A 26,939-nucleotide genomic window follows, 5' to 3' on the forward strand; every position below is an offset into this window, starting at 1 on the left:
CTGGTTAATATAAGGATGGATTGAGATTCATGATTCTATTTAATATAATTCTGTGTTGTAGCTATGTGTTCACCAAACTAATCACTTATGACTGATGCAGTTGGTACAGCTGAGTTATTTAAAAATCCCAGAGGGAAACTTTAAACAACTGTCATAAGCAATAATTTTAAGTGTTATGTTTGAGGTGCAACTCTAAATTTAGAAATCAGACCACCAGTTCTCGAGGCTTTACACTAAACTAAATGAAACATTTTATTAATTTACACAGGTTAAAATATATATACACATGGCTTCAAATTACTACTATCATAACTTTTAACAAATTCCCAAACTAATCTCCATTAAGACAACAGCAACCCATAGACTTAACCAGATATCAGACAAAGCATTTTCACCTTACAAATTCAAAATTAGGTTTTTTTCACTTTGGTTCCTGTGGAGCCACTTGGAGGCTTACAGCTGCCTTTTGATCTCACATTGCCTCTGCTCTGCGCACACAAAACTGCTGAAGTTATACCTACCACTGCCCATTGAATGTAAATTCTCATTGTATCACCAGCTTCTTCTAACAATAAAACCACTTCCATAGTACCAATTTTATTAGTAATATAAACATATTGCTTGATATCTGCTAGATAGATGTCAGTTTTCACCCTACTTCTTGAATGCTCTATTCAAAAAAATGCAAATACACTCTATCTCTCTTACATATCAAAACTAGTACACATCAAAGCACCCAGACCAGCTAGCTTTAATCCAATTAAGACACACCCACAAACTAAACCTCTATTTTAAAAGAAAAATATTTTCCAATAATATATGCATTAATAGCTTCATGACACTTAACTTCCTTCTACTGAAACGGGGAGGGGTAAAATCTAAAAACAAAAAGCTAAAAGCTACTGCGGATGCTGGAAATCCAAAACAAAACAAAAACAGAATTACCTGGAAAAACTCAGCAAGTCTGGCAGCATCGGCGGAGAAGAAATCAGTCAACGTTTCGAGCCTCCATGGCCCTTCGGCAGAACTGCAGCATAGTTTCAACAAGGGAGAAATATAAATTGGTTTAAGGTGGGTGGGGGGCGGGGGGGAAGAGACACATTGAGGGTGTGGTGTGAGCAGATAATAATCAAAAGATGTCAGAGACAAAAGGGTCAAAGAGGTGTTGAAGGTGGTGGTCTTTGTCTGAGAAAAGTGCTAATTAAGAATGGAAAACAGGATATTCAAAGTACAGCTCTAGTGGGGGTGGGGTGGAAAGACTAAAGGTTTTAGTTTTAGATATAAAAATAATGGAAATAGGTGGGGAAAGACGAATCTATATAAATTATTGAAAAAAAAAGCGGGTGGGGGGGAAAAGAAACGGGGTGGGGATGGGGGGAGGGGGAGTTTAAGATCTAAAGTTGTTGAATTCAATATTCAGCCCAGAGGGCTGTAAAGTGCCTAGTCGGAAGATGAGGTGCTGTTCCTCCAGTTTGCGTTGGGCTTCACTAGAACAATGCAGCAAGCCAAGGACAGACATGTTGGCAAGAGAACAGGGTGGAGTGTTAAAATGGCAAGCGACAGGGAGGTTTGGGTCTTTCTTGCGGACAGACCGCAGGTGTTCCGCAAAACGGTCGCCCAGTTTGCGTTTGGTCTCTCCAATGTAGAGATAAGGGAGGGGTAAAATCTAATCATCCTACCCTTGACAGCTATTAGTGGTAAAGAAATCTAAATTTGCATTGTTTGCTAAGATGATGTGACTGTTCCTTATGCACTAAGCAGCGAGTCTAGGCAGGAGGGGCTATTTAATACCTAGTGCTTTTGACATATTTTTCTCTTGCTCAGGGCGTACGAACATCATCTCTCCAACTATCGGCAATGCAGGAAGGAGACTACATCTTTCAACTAACGGTCACAGACTCTGCAGGCCATCAGGCTACTGCTGAAGTGATGGTTATAGTACAACCAGGTATGTGTTTATAAAAGGAATATTTTGTATGTACAGTGAAAGAGAGATGACAAAATACTTTAAGCTTCCCCCCTTTTTTCAATTCTTCCAAACAAATTTCTATTTCTCGTATTATATCAATATGAGTACCCACAGAAGTAAACTGTTGCTAAGCAGTCTGATGGAAATCAGAGGAACCATCGCTCACTCTTATTAGACTGATAGGACATTTGTATTCAACGGCAAGTAACAAAAGAACAAACTTGAATTTGTATAGTGCCTTTCATATTACTGGCACGTCCCAAAGTGCTCTGGGGCCAATCAGTTACTTCTATTGTACTTACTATAATTTTTTTTTTAGGCAAAAGCAGCTGGTAATTTATGCTCTCAAGGTTCTACAATCAGCAGGGAGTCAAATGACTGGATAATCTGTTTTGGTGATCTTGGCTGACAGATAAATACTGGCCAGAATGCCAAGGAGAGCTCCCTGCTCTTTTTCTTTCAGGAGAAATGTGTCATATCATCTTTCCCTTGGCTTAACATTTCACAAAAGGCAGCATTTTCAAGAATGCAGCCCCTAAGTACTGAAGATTATTTTCCCTTGTTTTGCCTATTTGCTTTTCCAGAAAATAATAAAGCTCCAGTGGCTGATTCAGGACCTGATAAAGAATTGACCCTTCCTGTAGACAGCACAATATTGGATGGCAGCAAAAGCACAGATGACCAGAAGATCACTTCCTACCTGTGGAAAAAAACAAGGTAAAACACACACATCATATTAAGTTTAATGTTTCTTTCAGGTGGATCCATTAAAAACAGGCATAATTCAAACAAAGAAATTCTAATCACGCCTATTACATAAAAATCATGACCAGATGCTATGATCTCTTACTCTGACTAAGTATTGTCATTAACAATTGTTCACTCTCATTGCTGCAGTAAATCTTTGGCATTTTCATCCTCTGAGTAACTATTTTAAGCATCTAGACTGTAATACATGTGCTGCAATATTGTTGTTCAGAATGATTCCCTTTAGTGTTTGTGCTGCACAGAACTGGGATTGCACTTTGCCAAGTATTACATAATTTTCCTATCAAGAATTGTTTGGTTGCCCTTTCTCTGATAGGGTAGCCACTGCAAGGCATAATTATTCTGATGTTTTGGAGACACCGGCTCTGAACAAAACCTGTGAAGTGATTTAAAATTCAGCTTTATTCACATCGAGAGCCTGGAAATCTGATCAGCTCACTCACCTTCTGGTTGTGCATTGGAGCAAGCTTTAACTGAATTTACTTGCCAAGATGTAGGTCTTATATATTCCGGTGGTAGGATGATCCATTTACTTGAGCTGAGCGGCCTGTGCCTGTAAGGGCAACATCAGCAGTGCCCAGCTCAACAGTCCTAAAAAACCGGAGTGCCACCCTGTAGCTACATGAGTAAGTCAGAGGCCCTTAGCTAGTGAAGCAGCTAAGTGGGACATTTTCCCCCTTTGCCTCAAAGCGTTACCAAGATTGGCCTTTAAATTAAATTGATACCTTTTTCTTCAAATATTTTGGGATCTTTGGTTTGCCCATTGCACAACGTATGCTTGCTCTCAGTTGGCATGGATTCTCTTGTGCCTAACAGGTGGTATACTGAGTAGGATTTCCTGGAATAGCAAAGGAGGACCCCCTGATATATCCCCTCTATCAAAGCTGGGTAAAGGAGGCGTGGTGATGGGTGGAAGATTTGACCTCCTCTCCAAGAGGCAAAATCCCAGTGGAACCAAGTTGTACCCTATATTTTCTCACCTCACCCACCCCACACACACTGAGTGGCAGTATGCCTACACCCAGGGTGCAATTTCTGGCCCTGAGTGTTTACAGGTACATTTCGTTGCCACTACCCCTTTTTAAAAACTTGTTCAGAGTATTAAATTATTTGAAAAATTGTACAGTCAATGAGGGTTAAGTTAAATTAGAGTCAAAGCTCTTTAAATTGCTCAGTTGAGCTTGGTAACAGTCAGTGATTTTTTTTTTGTTGATTAAAGCAATAGAGAATCTAATTTGTGCATACTGATTAAAATGAGAAAATATCAAAAATTGAGACTTTTAACTTGACACTTTGAACAATCTGATTTCAAAGGATTATTTTTTTTTAATCTCTGGAGTCCATCTGCAGCAGCTGAAAAAGTCAGACAAAATCCTGACTTCAAGGAATTCCCACTAAAATGAGAAAATATGCTTAGTTATTATTCTCTGTTCACCCTGAGGTGAAACACGGTTTCAGTAGGGCATCTGACGCCGGAGCTGGTGAGACCTGTCAGAAGCATATTCGATGTATTTCAATATCTAGCAGTTTTGGGGCATGTATGTACAAATCCAGGACTATGAAGTGAGCATCATGAGATCTGTGCATTCAGACAGCGCACACTATTAAATCAGAGTCCAAGCTAACTGTTGGTACCTCCTGTTTACCATCAAACTTCATTTTCGGTTTGCATTTTGTCTTTCAGCGGCCCTGACGGTGTGAAAATTGAGAATGCAGACAGTGCCATCGCCACAGTGACAGGTCTTCAGGTTGGGTCATATGAGATTACACTGACAGTGAAGGACGAAAGAAACCTGGAAAGTCATGATTCTGTTAGAATCATTGTGAGAGAGGGTATGCACTTTTCACAGATATGTACTGGATGGCAATAGGTTTAAATTAATTAATAAAGGGATAAAAGGTACCTGTTCAAAGTAATGATACTAATTGTGACCTTAAAATTTACTCTTGCTAATGTTTTCCCTCTCTCTCTTTTTAATGACTTATTTTTGCTACAATTTTTGGCAGAGTAAATTAAACCCATAGAAGGTCACATTTTAAAGTAGCACATGGCTTGATATTTCTGTTAATAATGGGTCAAATATTTTGGCCTCCAGATCGTTGTGAGACCAGACATATGACTGAAGATGCATGTTGGGGCCCTGTGGAAGTTCTGACATGCTGACCTTGGTGGGAATTGCTCCGGAAGTTTCAACTTCTTCCAGTGGGCAATTCCCCTGCTTCCCATGGCCCTGCGCGAAAGTCCCTGAATCTGAGCTAGAGTTGGAGACTTTGGACAGTTCCACATCACTGACTTGGTTAGTTGCCCAGGAAATGTTACACAGATCAAAATCCAGTCTAACACCTAGGTAACTACACAATTAACCCTCCAACTAACGCACCCCCGACCACCATCCCCATGGCCACCTGACTACTCCACCAGACTGCCACCTCCCATGAAGTATGACGCAAGTCTGCCAGAGAGTGATTCTCATTGGGAATGTGTAGGCTGGCAGCCTTCCTGGTACTGCATGCTACTTCAGAGTTCCAAAATAAAAAATTAGGTTCAATACCAACAAGTACTGTCGAGTGCCAGCAAACCATAGAACCATGGAAAAATTATGGCACAGAAAGAAGCCATTCAGCCCATCGTGTCTGCACCAGCTGAGAAAACTAGTCACCCATTCTAATTCCACCTTCCAGCACCCGGTCCGTAGCTTTGCAGGTTACAGCACTTAGGGTGCAAATCCAGGTACCTTTTAAATGAGTTGAGGGTTTCTGCCTCAGCCTCCAATCTGGCAGTGAATCCAGACACCTATCACCCTCTGGGTGAAAAAGATTTTTTTCTTCATGTTCCCTCTAATCCCTCTGCCAATCACCTTAAACCTGTGCCCTCGGGTAATTGACCTCTCCGCTAGGATAAACAAGTCTTCCCTGTCTTCTCTATCTCTGCCCCTCAAACATCTGTCGTTCTAATAGGGTACTGTATTTTTCAAAATATTAAAAAATAATTATACAAACATAGTGAGAAAAAATCGAATGTCCATCCAGATAACTGCAAATTGAACCCTTTAACCATACAATGTCCAGAAAGAAAGCAAAAAAAAAGTAACCAATTCAGGAAAAATTGGCAGTCAGGTGCTCCAGCTAACTCGCAACTTACTCTCTGACTAGACATTAATTACAAAGAAATTATAATGTAGATGAAGACTTTAGAGTGTGCTTAACTCGTTCTTACTGAAATGTGGATTGACCATGATGAAAGCAAAATAGTGTGGATGCTGGGAATCTGAAACGAAAACAGAAAATACTGCAAGCCTGGCAGTGTCTGTGGAGAGAGAGAGAGAAACAGAGTTAATGTTTTGAGTCCGTGTGACTCTTCTTCAGAGCCAAAGAGAAGTAGGAATGTGATGGATATTATGCTGTTTGAGGGGTTGGGGCAAGTGGAGCAAAACAGAAGGTCAGGGATAGATGGGAGCTCAGGAGAGATTGACAAAGATGTCATGGACTCAAGACAAAAGAAATGTTAATTGTAATGTTAAAGAAGGTGCTGATAGTGGCATAAAGGTAAGATAGCAGAATGTGTTCATAGCAGAACAAGTGTCACACTCTGTGAAAGCATAACATAGAAACAAGTGACAGATGGCCCTTTGGGGGTGCGTTGGGGTGGTGTTGGGGGAAAGGATAAAAAATATAATTAAAATAAATTTAACAAAATGTTTTAAAAATTAAAAATGAATATAAATAAATAAATAAAATTAAAATTAAATGTTGGATTAAAAAAGGGGTAAAAATGGAGGAGAGAGTTCATGATCCAAAGTTGTTGAACTCAATGTTAGTCCAGAAGGCTGTAAAGTGCCTAATCAGAAGATGAGGTGTTGTTCCTCTAGTTTGCGTTGGGCTTCACTGGAACTTTGCAGCAGGTCAAGGACGGACATGTGAGCATGAGAATTGAAATGGCAAGTGATAGGAAGGTCCAGGTCATGCTTGCAGACTGGGCAAAGGTGTTCTGCAAAGTGGTCACCCAGTCTGTGTTTGGTCTCCCCAACATAGAGGAGACCGCATTAGGAGCAGCAAATACAGTAGACCAAATTGAACGGGGTACAAGTGAATTGCTGCTTCACCTGAAAGGAGCATTTGGGACCTTGGACAGTGAAGAGGGAGGAGGTAAAGGGGCAGGTGTTGCACTTTCTATGGTTGCATGGGAAGGTGCCGTGGGAACGGGATGAAGAGTTGGGGCTGATGGAGGATGGACCAGGGTGTCATGGAGGGAACAGTCCCTACGGAATGCTGACAAGGGGGGTGAGGGGAAGATATGTTTGGTGGTGGCATCATGCTGGAGTTGACAGAAATGGCAGAGGATGATCCTTTGAATGTGGAGGCTAGTGGGGTGAAAAGTGAAGACAAGGGGGACCCTATCATGGTTCTGGGAGGGAGGGGAAGGGGTGAGGGCATAAGTGCAGGAGATGGATCGGACATGGATGGGGGTTCTGTCAATCACAGTGGGTGGCAGGGAGACCCTTGGTTAAGGAAAGAGGAAGATGTCAGAAGTGCCATTTTGAAAGGTAGCATCATTGGAACAGATGTGACGGAGGCAGAGGATCTGGGGGAATGGAATGGAGCTGTTACAGGAAGCAGGGTGTGAGAAGCTGTAGTCTAGGTAGCTGTGGGAGTCGTTGGGCTTGGATATTGGTAGACAGTCTATCACCAGAAATGGAGACGGACAAGTCAAGGAAGGGAAGGGAAATGTCGGAGTTGGACCATGCAAAGGTGAGAGGGGGGTGGAAATTGGAAGCAAATTCGGCCGAGATAACTTTGTTGGTCACTAAATGCACCACTGCACTTTGAGTAAAACTCTTTACCACATTTTGTTGATATTGAATAAGCACAGGGGCTTACCTTGCACAGCCCTGGTAGGTTAATGTTATTATTTTAAAACAGTTTATGTCAGCAGTTACGCTATTGAAATTATTACTAAAGCCAGAACATTGAAGAAACTAGTAATGTTACTAATTGGGTTATGTTACGGACCCCGGCAATGAAAAAAAAAGTGCCTTTTTAAAGGTGAAGATCGGGCCTTTGGAGTTGGGAACTACAGTCCCTGACGTGCCTCAGTGGTTTCTGCGCATGCGCAGGCCCTGGAATGGCTGCACATGTGCTTGTTGTTCCATTCTTTACGATTTTTGGGTTCTATGCACGCACCAGTCGGTGAATGGCCTCACATGCTGGTCAGGTTTCTCTGTGTTAAGCCGGTAAACACCCCTGCGCAGTTTGCTCTTTTTTAAAATTTAAAGTTAACCCTGTGCCTGCACAGAAGGGAAAAAAGACCCCAAAAGTGAAACAGTGCAAAAAGGGGGTCAGATGACTCAGAAGAAAAATGCCATTACAGAGAGAGGCGTAGAAGAAGCTGGACATGAGAGTGGGAGCTGCAGAGAGCAGGTTTCCCAGAAGAGGATAGTCCCAGAAACCAGGGACAGGGACAGAAGAAAGCCCCAGAAAGATTGTTAAGCCAAGAAATAAGAATAGGAATCGGAAACTGGTCCTATTCAGTGAATTTAATGTGAGGAGCAGAGGAAAATGTTCCAGATTAAAGACAGAAAGCTGTGGGGAGCAGAAAAGTGGACTTATGAGAAGCCAGAAGATCCAAGGTGACAGCCAAAGATTGGTGACTCCTTTCTACAGGCCTGTAAAGCAGTGGTGTTCTGTTGGCACAGCTGAGTCTCAGAGGGCACATGGAAGGCAAAGCTTGAATGCACGTGGCGATCCAGGGGAGAGGAACATCATAGGGAAAGATCGAAACCCTGGAGGCAGATCCTTGTTGAAGACTTCCAAGAGAAACCACCCTCCATGTTTGTAAAAAAATGAGGATTTATCAAGTCAGGTTGCACGCTGGGATCTGACTTGTCCAGTAATAACATCAGCTGAGATCATAACAGTTAGAAGTATGAATGATTTTCTGATTGTGCTTTTAATTGCAGCATTACAGTCTAACCTGAGATGTGAATCACATTTTGAATTTTAATATTTTTTAAGATTTATGACATAGATAACAAATTTATTTCTGTTTTACAGAAGTCAACAAGGCTCCAGTTGCTAAGATAGCAAGGAATGTTGTGATCACCCTACCCAGTAACACAGCTATGCTTGATGGATCAAAATCATCAGATGATAAGGGAATTGTCAGCTACCTGTGGATGAGAGACGAGAGCAGTCCAGCAGCTGGAGTAAGTAGTTCAGTTCTCAAATTAATGAACTATAAAAAATATTGCACTGATTCTATTGTAGGCATTGTTTAATGAGTTGCAAAGATACATAAGTGCCCAATTATTTAAGTACATTGGAGTGAAGATGGGGCAGAAATTTCCCGTTGGAGTGCGGGGGCGGGCCCTGCACACATGCGCGTAAAATGACGTGTGGTGACATCGGGCGAGCATCCCGACATTACTGCGCACCATCGCAATATTTCATTGGGTGGGCGGGCGCGCGTTGATCTCCGATGCATGCCTGCCTTTAACATTCCACTTAAGGCCCTTGAGGCGCCAACCGACAGCGATTTTTCGGCACCCGTGCAATCTTCAGGTCAGCGCGTGGGCTCAACGAGCAGGCGGGTAGAATACATTTGTATAAACCTCATCCACGGGCGGGATAAGAGGGCTCAGTGGGGTCGCGAGTGTGCTCCGTCAAGTATTGTTTTTTTCAAAGTTACTGATACTTGCCTGTGTGACCTGCAGCACTTCAAAACGCATACCAGCTGCTTGGCCTGGACTCAAAACCTTCAAGTCAACACTCTGCAGTGAGGAATCTTTTTTGGGCCTGCATGTTTCAGGAAGCCTTCCCTTAGCCTGGGAATGGGAGCTGAACTCTCCACTGGAGGCACCTCCTCTGAGGAGGAAGGGAGGGCTAGAAGGGGCAGGTGGCCAGGAGTGCACATTCAGCCTCCAGGGGAGCCACCTTTGGGAGGAGAGGCGCAGGCACAAGGGGTGCAGGCCCAAGAGGTAATCCAAGGCGGAAGAGGCCTCAGAAGATGCCACTATCCTGCTGCCAGGGTATACAGGCGGCGAAGCAGCTACCTCAATATGTCTGAGGTGCAGTGCCAAAGGAGGCTCCATCTCTCAAGGGAGACGGTCAACTCTATCTGTCAGATGATTGGGCCTGAGATCTCCGCGAACTGTGTAGGTGGACACCCCTTGTCAGTGGCTGTAAAGGTCACAGCTGCCCTCAACTTCTATGCCTCTGGCTCCTTCCAGGGCTCGGTGGGTGATCTTTGCGGTGTCTCCCAATCAGCTGTCCACACTTGTGTCAAGCAGGTTACAGACCCTCTGTTCAGACGGGCATTGACCTTCATCCACTACCATTGGGACCAGGCAAGCCAGACAGAGCGAGCCAGAGGATTCGCAGCCATTGCTGGCTTCCCCTACATCCAGGGTGCTATAGACTGCACACATGTGGCCATCAAGGCACCAGCAGGTGAGCCCGGTGCCTTCGTCAACAGGAAGGGCTTCCACTCCATGAACGTGCAGATAGTGTGTGATCACAAGATGCAGATTCTGCAAGTTTGTGCAAGGTACCCAGGCAGCTCCCACGATGCCTACATCCTCAGACACTCACAGGTGCCGAGGCTCTTCAGTGCTTCAGCCCGGCTGGATGGATGGCTGCTGGGTGACAAGGACTATCCCCTCAGAAGGTGGCTCATGATGCCTCTCCGCCATCCAAGAACGGAAGCTGTTCAATAGGAGCCACGCCTCCACGGGGCTGTGGTGGAGAGAGCCATTGGCCTTCTCACGATGTGCTTCCAATGCCTGGACCACTCAGGGAGCGCACTCCTGTATCCCCCAGATCCTGTGTCGCTGATAGTGGTTGCATGCTGTGCTCTTGTACCTGAAAGGGGGGACGCTGTGGACGATGAAGACGTCGACGCAGTGGCTGCAGCTGCACACGATGAGTCCGGCAGTGAGTCCGAGGATGAGCATGCACAGGGAAATGCTGAGGGGGTAGACGCTGATCCGGGCATACTCCAGGGAGGCAGGGACACCCGGGAGGCTTTAATCCAACGAACCTTCAGTTGGCACACCAAATATGGACCTCCAGGACAAGCCTGGGCTGTAGGCCCCTTACTCGATACCTAAGTGCAAAATCTGCCTGGTTAGGAACATTAACTAAGGTCCTTGTTAATAAAGCTGTATGTCCCACAAAACTCTCATTAAATTTATGGAAACCATCCATCTGCAGAAGAAAAGAGGCACCCTCAGCCATGGTGGCATGTCTGAATTTGATATTACAACCAAAGAAACTTAATGAAACAAAATGACAAAGGTGTGAAAAATCACACCAACTCATAAAGACCTCATTGCGGGCCAACATAAAAGCACCAGTGATAAACCCGTGGTGTGCCCAAGGTGCCTTATGTTTACGTTTTCAGGTGCTACATCTTGGTGCTGACCTCCTCGCTGGGAGTGGCGTCTGAGACAGCCTAGTGACTGTGCTGTCCTGTTGGCCTCTGACCTTGGCGGTCACCCTCTGGCCTGTGGAGCCTGTGCTGGCCCCGCCTGGGAGAGAGCTGCCAGTTCCGCAGCTGGCATCTCCCCAGTCATTGTAGCCTCTCCGGATGCAATGGTCACTGGCAGAGGAGCTCGCAGAGATGACAGGCAGCTGCTGCGCCGACGTGAGGTCATTTCGGACCTCCCAGCTCACCGTGGATGGATGGGCGCCAAGCTGGAAAACTTGGTGCCCAGACCATCTCCCACATTCACAGTGACCAGCTGAGGTCAACGCCGATGTGAGGGCTTGCTGCTCCGAGTGCATCCCCAGGAAGCCCTGATGGGTCTCCTGCAGGAGCCCCTCCATGCGAGTCGCCATTCTCTCCATGGAGGATGCATGGCGCTCAGCCATGAGGCTCATTGCTTTGGCGATAGTCTGCGTAGACTCCTCCACCACGGACACCAAGCCAAGCATAGCCATATGTATCTCCCCCAGATGCTCCCGCACACCCGGCCGCATTTCCTGCACCTGCTGCGTCGCGGACGACTCCAGAGGCACATCATCAGGCACCGACTGAGCATGTGCCTGGTCCCTAGCAGTCCTCCGACTGCTGGCGCCATGGGCACTCTGTCTCTGCCAGCTCCTCCAGCGACTGTGAAGTGCCCTCACCACTGTGTCCCAGGACACTAGCCAATGTTCTAATTCCCACCAAGGTGCCAGTATCTGCACTAGTGCCTGCCTGGCAGAGATGCTGTGACATTGGTGAGACTTCAGGGCCCTCAGGTGTGAGAGGGGGCCTCTGCTCCTCCTCCCGGCCCTGCTCCACTGATGTTGAAAGGAAGAACAAGGACATTGGACCAGTTAATGTGGAGACAATGTCAATGTGCATCCCTATCCCCCGGATCATTATGCGCTCATCCTTCCATAAGCAATGGTTAAGCCATGTTGCGACCTTCAATCACTGAAGATTTAGCACTGCCATGGCTGTTGGGAGAACAATGGTGATCTCACTGCCGGGCATACATACCTGCCCATGGCACCCCAGTCTCACCAACACCGGTGGACCTTGGCACATGGCGCCTCTCCAAATCTAGGGCCTCCTGCTCGAAGAGGCTGAGAATCGCCAACTGTGCCAGGCCGCTGCCAGTCCTCATCCTCTTGGCGGCATTATGTGCATTCTTCTCCTGAAAAGGAGAGAAGAGCATTGATTAGTGCTACTTGTACCTGGATTCTCTTCACGGACGGCCCACTCCAACCAGAGTGGGACATTGCGGGTCTCCAGTGCTTCCTCAACCTGCTGCTGCCGAACACTCACAAAGACGCTAGGCCTGCTCCCTCCACCCCCCTGGCCAACAACTCCTTGGCCAAATGCTGCCTACATCACATTAGGTATCACACAGTCTAACCTTCCATAGCAGGGAGGCACAAGCATGTGAAGCGCAGAGGACAGCAGATCGATCGGTGCAACGCCACCTTGAAGCTCCCCTCCCAGCATGTCATCACCCTGACTTTGACATGTCCTGGAGTTCCAGCACTGCGCCTAGGTGCAGCTCCTCCAGGTTGTGCCCAAAACAGTAATGTGGGTCTCAGTGTACCACACGCTGCAGGGGCAGAACCCATCTCATCACCACCCTCTCAGGGTGACCTCGGCATGGGCAATAGCTGCTGGCCCACCCAGCGAAGGATACATACCGTTGATGATTCAATGCAGTCACTACACCCAGACTTGGTGGGGTGGGGGGGGAAAGCCTATCTGCTGGGTTAAGTGACCAATGCCAACATGGTACTTACCCTTCCTGAGCACAACAGGTCGTTGAAACGCTTGTGACACTTGATCCAGGTGCCCTGCACCACATTACGGGAGCGCACCACCTCCTCCCAGGCACATTTGGTCATGTGGGGGGGCCTCCTCCTCCCATCCTGGGGTACGAGGACCTCCCGCCGTGCTGCCATCTCCTCAAGGAGGGGAGCAAGGCAATCATCCGAAAAATGAGGGGCACAGTGTCTCCCTGCCCTACCCTCCTGCCTGGCCTGCTCACCAGCAGGGCTCTGGGGAAGCCCTTCCACTGGCCATGATTCGCAGCCTTTGAAAGGCTGCAGCAACTTTTTTAAACAGGCAGCTGGGTCACCATTGGACCCGGTGGTCATTGCAGTTGGCGTAAAATGGCGGCGCGGACCCAATCGCTGCCCGCTCTGTGTCCCCACCAGCCAGAAAATTCTGCCCATGATAAATACCATTAGGTGGAAGAGTGTCAGGGTAGGGAGAGGTGTGGTGCGGGACAATATCAGTGCCCTGCCAATATCAGTGACACGACTTTATCATGTTCTTCTTGTTTTACACTGGCCAAATTGACAGGCTGGTTGGTTGCTGAGCAGGAAAACTAGCAACACAAAGCTTAAGCCAAGATCGGTCCCTAGTAATTGGGTGCAATTTGACTTTGGAGGGGAGGGGGTACATTTAAATGGGGTTCCCAAATGCATGGTGGGAGCCTGATTTGCGTATGATAATGAAGTGTCCCACCTCTCTAGCTTGTCATTGGCTGTGGTGGGCAGGATTTATATTGAGGCCAAGATATCACAGGAGTAGGTAAATTTAGAAGATTCACATGGAAATACAATTGTAATGCAAAGTCTTCAATTAGAGCATTGTATTTATGTTTGGAATCACACACCTAAAAAAAAATTCTTGTTTTTTAATGTCATATTCCACTCATTGAATGTCCTCTTCACCATTGCTTTGACCAAACACGAACAATTTGGATAATTACCAGTTGTAAATACTCTCACAGCAATTGAACAATGTAGATTCAATCCAACAAGTCTGAGGCGATAAGTATGTTAAACTCTGCCAATGCAGTAATGTAATGTTCTGGTAATTGTTCTGAGATCCAATATTGCAAAGCAAGAAAGTGTTCAAGTAGTTTCTCATTTGCTTACTTCCTCCTAACGATGCATAAAAGGTCAATATTTCTGAACCCCATCCAGAAAATTACTGTAAAATGTTCAATTTTTCCTTATAATGGATTATTAATTTTTTTTTACATAAATTATGCTTTAACTATGATATAATGTTTGATACACCAGCATATTTGAAAGTGGATCGTACACATGATATTATTCCAAAATTTGCTCTTAAAAGTTCAATTTTTCTGAAATTTCTTATGTATTTTCCACCAATCTGTAACAGGATGTGCTGAATAACTCTGATCACCAGCCTGTGCTTTTCCTGTCAAATTTGGTTGAAGGACTATATACATTTTGCCTAAAAGTAACTGATGCAAAAGGAGAAAGTCATATTGACAGGGCAACATTGGAAGTCAGACCTGGTGAGTAGAAAATGGCCTTCAGCCCTCCAATGGGCTACGGTGTTTAGTCAAATTGGGTGGAGAGGGAGAGAGACTCACACAGTGATCTTGCTTTTTCAGCATCTCATTTGTTTGTGCTGGTCTGCAGAGAAAACAGGTGCTTAAACACACAAAGGGTTAGCTGGCTTGACACATGAGCCCCTCTCTCCAACTGCCCAGTGATTGAAATATGGTCATAGCTAGTGGATTCCACTTACCAGGCTTACATGATTAGATTACATCTGTGAAAATTCCTTTCATAGCCAGGGTCCCATTGTCAAAGTGATTACATCTAATGGTTTGTCTCCACCCAGTTGAGTACCCAGGTGCAGGTGATTGTCTGGATGTTTTGCTAAAAGCATAACCAATGCCTCCCATTCATAGTCCTTCAAGTCAACTGTTCCTGTTATGGTTTTGCGGACAGGTTGCCTCCATTTCAATGGCTTTAGAATGTAGAAAATACAGTGATGCAAATGTGTAGCCATATTTGACTGTGATTTCAAGTCATTGGAATCTGGCTATAGTCTTTTTAAAAATTCAGTTTGTCGTTTCCAGCCAGTAAATTTGTGAGGCTCTTTTTTTTAATTAAGCTTGGCTTCATAACATCTGGGCTTGGTTGAGGGAGGAATGTAGTCTGTGCAGGAGGAGAATTCCCTGCTGGTCTTCAAGGAGCATCCTTGGACCTTTAATATTTATTTGTACCACCAAAGTAGGCAGGCAGGACACTGGTTTAATATATCATTCAAGGAAGGCACTTCCAAAAATGTGGAAAGCCTGAGCACTAAATTGAGTGTCAGCAAGATTATGTTTTCAAATCTGTGTACTGTTCAAACCCAGCGCTACCTGATGGAGGTGAGTGTGAAATCAACTAAGCCAAGCTTACAATGATAGAAAGCAAAAGCATGCATAGCAATCACAGTGGACCCATTTTACATCAAACTATGATGAAATTGACAAGCTAGAAAATTGGATATGCTTCAGATTTATTTTGCTGGAGGGTTCTTGAGTTTTTGTTCCCAGAGATGTCTCCTTCCATATAAATTAAATTATTGTGACCATAATTCTCATGAATTGTAAAGAAAAGCTGGGAGCCTAGAAATCAAGAAAATGTGCTGAAGCACTGAGTTTAGCAGTTGATTATATATTTTTTCCTTTGCTGCTATATCTAGGGACAATTTACAGTACCAAAATCACTTGCATGTTAGAAAAATTGTACCTTACATTTGTGTGCCCATGTCTGACCAGCTATGTCTTTGAAACATTTGTTTTATTTTTTTGTGCACTGCTTTACTCTGCACCCAGTCATTGTGCCATGTCTGTTTGTGCTTTTCTGGCATATTATTTTTCTGTGATTTTGAATCTATAAGAATATGTGTTAATCTAGAGAGCTGATTAATAACTTGGTCTCCATACACTGAAATTTTGACTTTTAGTTTTAAAATGGAATGTGAAATAATTCAGTAACCTGAAGTAAACTAAATTATTTACTTTCTACTGAGAAGCGAGGTTCACAATCATCCATAGAAGATCGGAACTCATGCTAGTTGAGTTTTTTTATTAGCAAGAACTGTGGATGTCTCAGTTCACCCTTAAACTCAATGGGCAGAATTTTGCTGTCGGCGAGCAGGGGGCGGGACCCGCTCACCAACGCAAAAAATGACGTGGGATGACGTCGGGCAGAACCCACGACATCACCCCGCCTCATTTAAATTTTCAGGAAGGCGGCACGTATGGGCCGCGGACCTGTCAATGGCCAATTGAGGCCAAAGGGCACTCTCGCTTTTAAGGAATCCCCCCCCGGCGCCCGGCCGGTACAGGAAGCACACAGCGCTTCCCGTCAGACGTCACACTGGGCAGGCCTTAATTGGCCCACCCACGTAAAATGGCAGTGCGGCCGCTTCGCTGGCGAGGATCGGCTCCCCGCCCGCCGGAGATTGGGTCGGGCCCTCCCCTACCTGACAGGCAGAAAATTCTGCCCAATGCATCTTTACATCTGTTTCATTATCACGTATCATATGTTAATCAGAGTTCTGCTAAGGTCACATATATTACAAACTTTGATTGCACAATTTCTGAAATGTCACAGTGCCCTAGTTCAAGTTAAATTAATTTAAAATTGTGCCACATGGAACATTGTTTGAAGGGTTGACGTTGGGCAAAGTGAGTCATAATACAAATCAAGGACTTAAGGATGTTTTTTTTCTGTTTTCAGATCCCAGAAAGAATGATCTTGTAGAAATTATCCTGGATGTCAGTGTCAGTCAGTTAACCGAGAGGCAAAAGGGCATGTTACTTCGGCAAATAGCTGTCTTGCTTCGGGTCCTTGATTCGGATATTACTGTACAGAAAATTCAGCCATACACTGAACAGAGGTGAGGAGCTTTTTGTGTAGGAATGGGAAAGCATTACTGCAGGTGACTGTGCTGAGATAATTGTCCATTTTGCATTAAGTAGCAACATCGGGTGTTCTTGAGCCCAAAGAAAACTCTATAATGTTGCTAGTAATTCTCCAGCTCAGCCTTAATCGCACTTGATATATAATTTAGTTATCAACAATTAAAATGTATAAAGTTCATAGTTTTTATTTAACAATTTTACATTCGCCATTTGAGGTCCACAATTAGAGCATATCCTAGAACAAGCTTTTTAATTATGGTAGCTTTATTCAAACATTTTTTGGCTTGCAAGGAAGTGTTTTAAAGTCAAATTATTTCTTTAAGCCATAAAGATAATGTGGGCAAGTTGTGTAAAACATGACCAGTGTGCAGCTGTTCATTATGAGTCACGCAATATCTTCAATTGTAATTCCTCTCATTTATTTTCACAGCACACAGATTATCTTTTGTGTAAGGAATACACAAGCACATCAGGTATTGAAGGGACAGGATGTTGCTCAGATACTGAAGAATAAATTTCGGAAACAGAAATCAGACTTCCTAGTTTTCCGGGCTCTTCAAGTTGGTACAGTCAGTGAGTGAGAATTAATTATTAAACTATTTTTGTATAGATTTGTCCCTGTAAGATTGTTTTGATTATATTGAGTTTGGTATACTTTAAACCTCTCACGCCCATGCTTACTGACCTACATTGTCTCCCGATCAAGCTACGTCTTGATTTTAAAATTCTGATCCTTGTTTTCAAATCCTTGCATGGCCTCGCCCCTCCCCATCTCTGTAATCTCTAGCTCCACAAACTTTCCATAGTATCTGTGCTCCTCCAACTGTGGCCTCTTGGCGAATCCCTGATTCTTTTTTTTTAATCACTCCACCATTGGTAGCCTCACCTTCAGTCACCTAGAACATAAACTCTGGAATTCCCGCCCTTTGCCTCTCTGCCTTGCTTTCCCCTTTAAAGATACTTCTTAAAATCTACCACTTTGACCAAGCCCTCAGTCAACTGACCTGATATCCCCTTATGTGGCGTGGCGTCAAATTTTGTTTTATAATGCTCTTCTGAAGCACTTTGGGATGTTTTGTATGCTAAAGGTGCCATATAAATATAAGTTTTTGTTGAGATGAGACATAGTATGCAGACAATATATTAAACGAGCAGTCAATGTAATATTGTTAAAAAGAGCTAAAAACTGACGGATCTTTATTTTCTGGCCACTTTTGTTGGAAAATAAATTCATATCCCAAGGATCTTAAAAGCCAAAAATGAATGAGCTATTGAGTGCTGAATATGCTTTTCAAGGAAATTATTCTTTGACTTTGTCCCCATTTTATTTCAACTAAGTATTGAGAGATCCTTTTTGAACTCCTTCGTATTTGCTCAATATACCTTTGTACTTTATAGAGAATGTCAAAGGTTAAAGGCCAGACTAGGAGCAGTTATGCTTTCTGACCATTCCACATCGAGGGTTTTAATTTAGGGGTGAAGAGATAGCAAAGCAGCCTACCCTAGTTGGAAGAAGAACTGGGACAAGAGGGTGAAAATGGCTCAACACTACCGCCTCCACTTAAATCCATTCTAATGCAGGTTTTTATCTCAACAGAAGAGGCATGCACATGGAGTGTTTGCTTTCACTGAATACCCAGTCTTGCCCACATATACTTCACATATGTGCTGAACCCCATTCACTGGCAGTTGAATTATTATTGGCAGAGAACCAAATCCATCCTCAATGTTACCTGCTCCTCAAGTCAAAATATTTTCCCTATATAGCATTGTTATAAGAAGAAAAAATATTGTCTCCCAGTTTTCAAAAGCCTCCTTAAAAACCCTCCTTTGCCTGAAATTTCCCCTTTTCCTGATCAGTGTCGTCTATCCCCTTGAGTTTTGCCTTGAAACAGAAAGAGTACCAATAACTGAATGCTACTTGTATATTTGGTATTCTTATGGAATAAAACTTTCAGATAATTGAGAATGACAGCTCTGGCCTTTCACCATCTTATTCCCTTTGCTCTAACTGTGACCAATTAGGCAATGTTCTTGATGATGATTCTTTGGTGAATATTCCTCCAGAACCACCATTATGGCTTCATTGCACTAGCTACTAATGTAAATGTGAAGCATAGCACTTGTTTGAAATAGAATTCATATTCGCTTTACTTGGTTCTCGCTTTATAGGTTTTCTAGACTTTGGTTTATTTGCACTCCAAGCACGTGCAGACATGTTCCCGAGAATTAAAAACTGGGATTAGGCACAGCCTGTTTTAATGCAGCAGATGAAATTGCATGCCTAATGATATGCTATTTTCAAGTGCCTATTTTAACTCAAACACCTAAAGGTCTGTGCATATGCTGGCTAGAAGTATTGTGGATACTAAGGCAAGAATGACAGATGTCTAATTCTGTTAATGTTGCACACTAGCATGTACACTAGTACTAGACCTGCGCTGGTCATGGAATTATCCCAGCTATGAAGCAAGTGTAAGGCTCCTCCACAACCTTATTTTTTACAGTAGCCTATAATGGGACTAGTTTGACTTGTACTAAATTCTTTCTTTAAAAAGAAAGCCTGACAGGAGTAGATGGGTATTTTTTTTACTCTTTTTAAGAGATTTCACAAACCTGCATGCCTATTATCTCTAATGATGGTATAGTAGCTATAACCAATAACTTTTACAGATGCTTGGTGGGATGACTTTAGCATATATACCGTCTTACACTTGCATTGCAAATGAATAATGTAGAATAAATTTTATAATCCATTTATTTTGACCTGCCAGTTATCAAGAAGCAAAACTAGCTTGGCAGGTCTGGCCTTGTCATCACCAAAGGGTAATCTGTGATTTAATTCTTTTTAAATTGGCAAATTGTTCAAAACCAACTAGAATAACTTATTTCACAAACTAAAAAACCGCTCATATTCAAAAATTTGCAAAAATTTAAACCATTCAATCAACTTCTATTAACGTTTGAAAATGATGTTAGCCATGGAATATTACAGAACCTTGCCTTTTAGAAAGAATCTGTACTTTGAACAATTCGAACATTAATTTTTCAGGTCTGCTCATTCCAGATGTGTACATCTACCGATTATGCACATGGTGATGCTGTCGCATACCTTCTATCCTCACAGCTTATATTTAATATTTGCAGGGAACTAAGTCTATAGTGTATCAACATAAATTGGTTTTTTTTGTTCTCGAGACAAAATAACTTTTTGATTTTAAGACTGTACAAGATATCTTATAAATCTTTTCAAAACTGTCCATTAACTACTTGTAGATGGACGTTGTTTGATGCCCATTATGGCCATCATAATTTCTCAGCTTGGTAGAAAAAGTGGAATTCTTCCTCTTCCATTTGTCAGTATATCACTAAGAGTTGCCTTCAATGGGGGGAGAACCTGATTCTACCTTTTCTCTTCCTTATATAAAATTCTTTGCTGCCATGCAGCAATTCACTTAGCAATTTGACTATTACTTATTCCTGTTGTGAGAATGCTGAGTACGTAGTTGATTAGGCTCCCTGCTTTACCATCACATTTGTTTGCAGCCAAGAATTACAAATAAATTTTAAATCCAGGAGCTCATACCCTGTGATGATATTCTCATTGAATATTGAATTGATTTGGATAGTAAATCTGGCCCAAACTGCCCGAGGCCGTGGCTCAAGGAAGCAGCTCACTACTACCTTCTCAAGGGCAATATTCGGATAGGAACTACCCACCCTCAATGATTTCTCTTTTAAATCAGATAAAGTTGTTATGGTAGCACAAGTGGCTTGGCGAAGTGAGCACAGGTTACTTTGACCTGAGGAATGAAAACTCAAGAATCATTAACTGGCATTCATGTGCTTACAGAGGAAAATACTTTATATGTTCTCGGGGAATTTGTTTGCAACTGGAAATGAAATGACTTGCTAGGCATTGCTGTAAAAAAGCATGTTTTTGCAGCTAACAGTTACAATTCTGCTTTATTTCCCCTCCCTTCACTTCTTTCCTGCTATCTCCTAATTAAAGTCTGTCAGCTGAATTGCTCAGATCATGGTCGGTGTGATTCTTTCAATAAGCGTTGTCTCTGTGATCCATTCTGGATGGAGAACTTCATTCGAATTCTGCTGGGAGATGGAGAAAGCAACTGTGGTAAGTTGGAAAAAATTATTATTAAACGGAATCGAATTGCCAATTTTAACTAAACCTAGATGGAACAAAATATGTATAATTGCTTTTGGGAATGATATACATACAAAAAACCGTCTACAGAAAAATGCTAAACTTTATATGCTTGTGTATAAGCTATCTCATATAAGACGAACTCCTCATATAAGACGAACTCCATGCTTTCTAGACAAAAAACATTTTGAAAATATCTATGACTTAAATTATAAATATGTGATGGCCTAACAATCACTGCAATAGTAGATATTAAGTAGATTTTAAAAATATATTTTTGAAAGAAACATGTGCCAGACATTTTTGCACTTAAAATCAGCTACAGGTACAGTGTATCAAAACTGGCAGCCTCGCACATAACCCGTGCTGGATTTTGGATCCTGCTGGTATTCAGGTTTTTTTAAATTTATTTACAGGATGTGGGTGTTGCTGCTAGGCCAGCATTTATTTCTCATCCCTAATTGCCCTTGAGAAGGTGGTGGTGAGCTGCTTCCTTGAACCACTGCCTTGGGCGGTTTGGGCCAGGTCAGGCATGGAGAGTGTTGTGGGCACATTTTTGAAGTAAGGATTGCAAAGGGCAGTTTTAAAAGAAATGGAGAGAATTCTGCAAGATAATTCAGTAAATTCTTTGGAGCTGTTTCAGATCCCTCACTGTTACTTTGACGAAATTGTGACAGAAGCTCAGTTTATGCATGCACTTCAATGAAGTGTTGGTGGCGGAGTGGGAGCAGCTCCAAGGAATTTCTCAGGCAGACAGTTAGACCAATGATGTCGGTGAGTCAGGAAAGTGGGGTCTTGGCAGCTGAAAAAAAAGTCTGGCTTTTGGACATCACCAATTTTCGGACAGCCAGATTTGAACGCCGTACCTGTAGTTGTAATCACTGCTTTCTCCAACTTTGTGAAATTATATGCATAGATTTGTAAAACAACTGGTGAAATAGTTTTTTGAAAATTTTATATTGGTCATAGGATCCATGAATGTCAAATCAATTTTACCCTCAACACCCATGCTTGACCCTGCCCAAACCACCTGACCTGAAAACCAGCAAGATCAGTATAACTGATTATGTCACACATTCTCGGTTGGTCTCAACTGACCTGACATTAAAATGTAGCTGCATCTAATTGTAGCATGAGTTATTCTGATTTAGTTTTATCATGAGTTTCTTAATGAGTCTAAATTGCCAGTGTATTTAAATTAATGATTTTATCCTTTTTTTATTTCTTAAAAAGTTTTTGATACTTCAGTTTCGCTCTTCACAGCTTTCCCTTTTTTTTGTATTACAGAGTTTTTATTTTGCCGAGTGCATTTAACCTCTAACAAAATGCAAACCTCCTTGAGTTTTTTTTGTAACCTCTGCCTTGAATGGAAATGGGCCTGATTTCAGCTTCTGTCAGTAACCCTTTTGGTCTACCATTGGCAGGTGGCAGCTAGCTACCTTCTGATCTGGCTTGTATTTTCTCCTCTTCCTGTAATGACATGCTACAGCTTCTATCATGCACAACTCATATTGAGAATGGAGCAAATCAAGAAATCAAGCCTGTTTTTCTGTTCCATGCCACTGCATGCTAATGCTCCTGACCCACAGCATTATTGTGACAACAGATTGCCTTTCCATAAATATATAATCCTGTTGAATTATTAGTAGTTTGAATCTGAATATGAAGCCCCATCTGTGATATAGGCAAGGTAACTCCAGAGCTAAGAATTCTGAAGGGTAAACACTTTGACCTACCTATATGTGAGAATATGTGGGTGGTGTTTTATATTTTGACACAATTTACTACATTTATAGGACTCTATCAGGTCCTGTTCAACCTATTTTCTTCAGTAACGAAGAACAAATGTCTTCTTGTGAGGCCAACGTGTTAGAGCTTTAACATAGAAAACTTTCTGTGACGTCCATCACAGAAGGAGCAGAAATGGAAATACTGAGCCTTTGAGGAGGGAGAGTTCAAAAGGTGCTTGAAAGCATAGTTGAAAATAAGGCTGACAAAGGTAGGGTGAAGAGGTAACAGGGTGAAATATTAAAGGCAGAGAGAGTTCCAGAAGATAGAGCCAAAAAGGCAAAAGATTTGGCTACCAATATTGAAGTGGTTAGAAGGGAGAGATTCACAATTGGTCAGAGAATAGGGGAAGGCTGAGTGATGGGGTGGACAGAATCAGGGAAATGAGGTTTTTAAATTTACTGCGTTGAGGGATAGAGAACCAATGTACCCATAAAAATGGAAATCTTTCAGTGATGAAAGCATAGATGAGAATTTCTGCAGCAAATAGGGATGGACAAGAGAGGTTGGCAAGTTGGAAGTGTGGATTTGCTGAGAGGCTTTGCAGTGTAAAGCTCAGCTCTGCATTGAATAAGATGAAGGGTGTGCACATCTTGAGCATGCAGTTAAATGGGGATAGTAATTGTGGGATTGGGCCAAAGTCTGTGATGAGGGGTAGAAATGGTGGCTTTGATCTTTCCAGTATTCAGATTGAAGAAATTAACAACTTACTGACAGGCGCACACAGTTGGTTGGGGAAAGTGAAAGGGGTACAGTTATCAGCACATTTGACATCTGATCCCATGCTGCAGATGATGTCACTGAGGAGCAGTATGTAGGTGAAGATGAGGAGAGGGTCCAGGATAGTGACCATGCAGAGACTAAAAAAGGGGCTGTAGCTGGAGTTGGCTGTATGAGGATAGGTAGACTGAACAAAGCATCCCAGTGAAGCTGGACAATTGGAGAAGGATGCAGTGATTGATCAACCATGTGAATAGAAGACAGGTTGGGATTGGGTTTTTTCACAAGGGCCCAATGCTTGCCACTTAGAAGCAGATCCCCTTGATGCACATCCACTTACTGTCATTGATATATATGTATGCAGTATGTTTTTAGCCTAATTGTGAGCAGTCTTCCTGTGGCCCTTATCCCTCCACTGAGATTTATTCACATAGAGCAAAATTGCCTCAAATATTTTGGCAAAGGGAGGATAAAGGATTATGATCAATCTGAATAGGTGTTGAACTAATTGATGCCAGTGATTCAAAACACATATAATTTATTACCTGATATCATTAGAAATCATTCACTTCACTATTATACGGAACAATTAAGTACCCCAGAGTTAACCTGCCTTCAAAACTAGCCTAATATAGAAACTTAAATAAAAGCAAAATATTGCGGATGTTGAAGACCTGAAATAAAAACAAAGTGCTGGAAAATCTCAGCAGGTCTGGCAGCGTCTATGGAGAAACAGAGTTAACATTTCCAGTCCAATATGACTTCTCTTTGGAAGTGGTTGTGTTGTTCAGTTCCGAAGAAGTCATATTGGACTCAGAACGTTAACTCCACAGATGCTGCCAGACCTGCTGAGATTTCTAGCACTTAATTTACAAGGCATGTTTTTATTTCTAATATAAAAACTATGTATACTGTGTATTAATATATCCTTGTTAAATTATGAGGTTTGATAAATAGAACACTCTGTATAGTGACACGCTATTTTGGAAAAACAAAGCAATAATTTTCATTTGAAGTCTACTTTCTAGTCATGATAATGGAGTTAGTCAACTGTTGTTTATATGGTGTGCCTAGCACTAACAACCAAATTTTTCTTCTTTATAAAGCTACTAAGAATTTGTATTCCTAGCTTTTTGCTTTTGCCTTTAGAATGGAGTGTACTCTATGTTGTAATAGCTGCGTTTGTCATACTGGTCGCCATTGGAATTCTAGTTTGGATGGTCCTCTGCTTCTGTAAAAGGTAATGATCAGGAATCCTCTGCAAATCTAAATTGGCTTTTTCCCTAGCTTTCTCTTCGAGATTTCTTCACAGCCCCCTTTTGAAGTAAGTAACCTTCCCTCTTTCCCATAACTTCCATTGTCCTTCCAAGCTCATCTATGAAAATGCATTCTTAATGTAGGGCAAGATGAACCACCCCTTGATGCTCCAAAAAAAAGAGCTTTGTTTTATTAGCTGGGCCTAATTAATCTCTCTCATCTTCCTTTGTGTGAGCTGTTCATAGCAAGACATAATATCTCTCTTATGAACAAAAGTGGGCCATTCACCCCTCAAGTCTGTTCCACCATTCAGTTAAATACCAAACTCCCCGCATTCTGGTTTACTGGGCGAGAGTGGCTGGGAGAGGGCAGGGGGCTGGATTCGATTACAGGGGAATGGATTTGTATTCCCCAAAAGCGAGAGTGTGCTCTTTCGTGCATGCGCACAAAAGAGCACACATCTCCCTGAGGCTAAGCTCAGGGAGATCGCTTCCACTTTTAAAAATGTTAAAAATAGAAAAAAAAATTCCATAGCATGTCCCATCTCATGTGACAATGTCACATGAGATGGGGCATGTTCATAATTTACATAATAAGTTTATTAAACTTTTTTAAACCCTACATGAAACCTCATCCCGCCGGGGCTCCTGGCCTGCCCACCAACCTTAAGGTTGGATGAGCAGGTCCTTTAATTGTATAATTGATCCTGTCAATGGCCTTAATTGGCCATTGACAGGCCGGCGGGCCCGCAGCTGATTTTGCTACCAGCCCGCCTTCCTGAAAACTTAAATGGGCCGGGGTGACGTCGGGCGGAACACCCGACGTCATCCCGCATCATTTTACCCATCGGCAAGCGGGCCCTGCCCCCTGCTCACCGACGGCAAAATTCTGTCCCTATTGTTCACTGCATGGAATGAATTCTTGAATACCTCCAATTCATTCATAATTAATTGTATACAGCTGAATTTAACCCAGGCTGCCAGTGTGGCTGGTGCATAGAGTGCATTATGATTTGATGTCTTAGCTTTGCAGACCAGGGTAAAGAGATCAGATCCTGAGAAATGGTTCAGTATGTTAACAAGTAGATTGGCCCAGCATCCAAATATATTCCTATCCTTTTCACCTCTTTGGTGTTACTTAGGACACAGTATGTGGGAATACTGATATTTACACAACCCAATCATTTAAATTCTGCCATGTCCTATAGATGTTTTTCCTTTTTCCTCGATGAGGGAAGTTATCCCTGGTGTTCTGAGCAATATTTATCCCTCAATCGACATATTTAAAAAAACAATTATCTGAATTGTCTGATCATTCACATTGCTGTTCTAAGGAGCTTGCAGTGCACAAATTGGCTTCTGTATTTCCTACATTACAAAATACAGTGACTACATTTCGAACGTACTTAATTAGTTGTGAAATGTTCTGGGATTCCATGAAAGGCACGACAATATATATAGTCTGTCTTTTGAATTTGAAATCAAAAAATATTTTTAATTTTGTCAGGGAGGAGAACAGAAAACATTTGCCCATTAATTAAACCATCAGTCATCCAAATGGGACAGCATAGACATAAAAGGAACAAAAATATAGAAAAGAACTGGTTAATGTCAATGAGCAGGCACTACCAGTGGCTCCTAGAAGTGATTCAACCAGAAACACCCCTAGACGGATTGAAATTGCCTATGGATCCCTCTGTCCAGCTGTACTGGTCTCGTCACATGTCCACTTTGGATCTGAAACAAGTTAAATTACTGTTCAAGTGTGCAAAAGTGAGCTATCAGTGTACCCTCTCCAACACTTTTTTTTAAATGACAGCTTTTAAATGTATTTTTTTCATTCCTGAATGATCATCCTTTAAATGTTTGCCCATTTACTTGTTTCAGCTTGGTAATCTATTTATTTGAAATGCTTAATTTCTTGGGATAAAATATAGGAGATTGGGGGGGAGTTGAGTGAAGCATCACTTAAAGCTAAGTCTGAAATATAAAGCTTTGGAGTGGTGAGGGAGAAATATCACTCATGCGTGTGCATTATCAATCTGTCAAATTTATTTCTTCTGTAATATATCTAA

At 42.6% G+C, this 26,939-nt stretch overlaps 1 protein-coding gene and 1 long non-coding RNA gene across 2 annotated transcripts in view; one reads left to right on the forward strand and one right to left on the reverse strand.

The window, feature by feature from the left end:
• Positions 1-26,939, reverse strand: part of LOC144695962 (uncharacterized) — a 113,656-nt gene that overhangs the window by 43,574 nt on the left and 43,143 nt on the right. The window lies entirely within an intron of this gene.
• LOC144695960 (dyslexia-associated protein KIAA0319-like protein) overlaps positions 1-26,939 on the forward strand; it is an 80,702-nt gene that overhangs the window by 42,791 nt on the left and 10,972 nt on the right. The window contains exons 10-18 of the mRNA XM_078567081.1: positions 1,825-1,948; positions 2,554-2,686; positions 4,422-4,570; positions 8,789-8,940; positions 14,382-14,520; positions 16,751-16,910; positions 17,366-17,508; positions 20,948-21,070; positions 24,758-24,848. Coding sequence (XP_078423207.1) covers positions 1,825-1,948; positions 2,554-2,686; positions 4,422-4,570; positions 8,789-8,940; positions 14,382-14,520; positions 16,751-16,910; positions 17,366-17,508; positions 20,948-21,070; positions 24,758-24,848 — 1,214 coding nt within the window. The remainder of the gene's footprint in view (positions 1-1,824; positions 1,949-2,553; positions 2,687-4,421; positions 4,571-8,788; positions 8,941-14,381; positions 14,521-16,750; positions 16,911-17,365; positions 17,509-20,947; positions 21,071-24,757; positions 24,849-26,939) is intronic.

Source organism: Cetorhinus maximus, chromosome 21 (genome assembly GCF_964194155.1).
Source record: "Cetorhinus maximus chromosome 21, sCetMax3.hap1.1, whole genome shotgun sequence".
NCBI lineage: Eukaryota > Metazoa > Chordata > Chondrichthyes > Lamniformes > Cetorhinidae > Cetorhinus > Cetorhinus maximus.